This window comes from Phytophthora infestans, genomic scaffold (assembly GCF_000142945.1).
Source record: "Phytophthora infestans T30-4 supercont1.141 genomic scaffold, whole genome shotgun sequence".
Taxonomy (NCBI): domain Eukaryota; phylum Oomycota; class Peronosporomycetes; order Peronosporales; family Peronosporaceae; genus Phytophthora; species Phytophthora infestans.
The window spans coordinates 147,460-149,247 of record NW_003303618.1 but is presented as its reverse complement, the minus strand read 5'-3'; the positions used below and the strand labels follow the sequence as shown (position 1 = coordinate 149,247).

Below are 1,788 nucleotides of genomic sequence, written 5' to 3'. Positions count from 1 at the left end.
GATCTGGCCCACAGGCTTCCCTCCACTTCGCCCGCGCGCGCACGTTTCCCGGTCTCCCCATCTCGCAGTTTCTTTCCCGTTCGACGCACTCCATCTTTCGTATTTCACCGACACTCCCCCCATCCCCACAACAGAGTTAGAGCGCAGTACCCGCACGCCCGAGAGTTTAGGCCTACCTGATGGGGGTGAGTACCATGCCCAGAGAATCTGACAGCACACTGGCAAATAATTGCCAGGCCAGAGTCTTTTCGGTCTTCGTGTCGGCGGTCTCGAGATGACGCTTCACGTCTCCGTCCGAAAAGCGGAAGTCCAGCAGCTCCTCAATCATTTTGTTGGTCCTCTAGTGCGCTTCGTTTGCTCTTTGGTGTTCAATTTTCCCTTTCTTGCGAGCTTACCCGCAGACTTGGCAGTATCACCAACGGGGGTGTGAGTGGGTAGAGCAGGCAAGCTCGTCGTTGCTGGCTGCAGCTGCACCTCTCCAAGCGATGTTGGTGGTGACGACTGGGCTGTTGCGACTGACGTCACTGACTGCGACGTCAGCGAGTGAGTGCTGATGAAGTCTGGCCACTGCAGTGACAGCGACACCGTGAGCGGCACAATTGCAGGGGCCACGATATTCGGAAGAAGGCTTGTAGACTGGACATGTTCGCCTTGATCTGGTGGCTCCACGGTGGAAAACTGCTTGTGGTCTCGTTGCTGTTGTCGCCGCAGAAAACCGCAAGAGCTGATGGTGGCAAACGAAGTGCGCGACCTGAACATACCGGGGCACATCGTTCTCAACTGTTGCGTTTGGCTCCAACCAAATCGTGCCAACCCTAACGTGTTTGTCGACAGAACACATTCTCCACCTGAACTAGGGCCTTAGTACTGTCAGGAGGATATTTATCTCTAGGGACCACATTAACGAGATAATTTATCTCCAAGGACCACAACTGATGTGATTGGTCATAATAAGCACGTCCTCCGTTTCCTCCGTTCTTATGAACGTAATGAAGCTGTGTAAAGATATCTATAATTATTTTACTTCATGTTGTAGTCTCGACATCTCACTTAAAGATGCCCCAACTAGACCTAAAGCGTCTTCACGGTCATGATCACCTTGTTCTACACGCCTTTTTCGACGATCTGTCAGCGGCGGGCGTTTTCGTAAAGGACTACGCGTTGAATAAAAACAAGAGCGTGTACCGGAAGTATGCGTATGGGAATATGAAGACTTGGGTATGCACTGCAAATGAGTGTGGGTGGTTTGGTACATTTTTTTTACAAAGAAAAGAGCATCCAAATCAGCATTAGACAGTTCGAAGCCAAAACGTGTTTCCAAGCTTGCTCATGTACCTGTTCGAGCTTGGTACATCTCAAAGCTAGACTTGATACATTCGCAGTGCTGTACGAGCTCACCAAATTTAGACGGCCGTCAACTACAAGAACTCGCTGGATTTAGTGCTACAATTGTTAGTGGGCATAGCACAGCTTTGACTCGGGTTGTCAATAGTGTTAAAGAAATTGAAGGTATTAACATTCAAGACAAGCCAGCAGTCGTGTATCGAGCCATAGGCAAGGCCAAAGCCCAGTTTACTATTAGTCCTGAAGTAGAATACAGTCATCTGCCAGGGTTTTTGACTGCCTTCGCGGAGATAAACTTGGGGTCTCGAGTGTGCCTTCAGTTAGACTCAAAGGGAAGATTTTATCGATTGTTCTTGTCCATTGGGAGTGTAGTGGCTATTCAAGATTCGATGCTTCCCGTGTGGGAGGTGGATGGGACTCATATGAAGCATCCAGAGTACAACG

General features: G+C 49.6%; 1 protein-coding gene across 1 annotated transcript; it reads right to left on the bottom strand.

The window, feature by feature from the left end:
• Positions 1-117: 117 nt before the first annotated feature.
• On the bottom strand, positions 118-837 carry PITG_19991 (uncharacterized protein; the record flags this gene model as incomplete). The annotated part of the gene is made up of 1 exon (XM_002895670.1): positions 118-837. The coding sequence occupies one exon, from the start codon at positions 326-328 to the stop codon at positions 173-175; it is 156 nt and encodes a 51-aa protein (XP_002895716.1).
• Between the last annotated feature and the right edge of the window lie 951 nt (positions 838-1,788).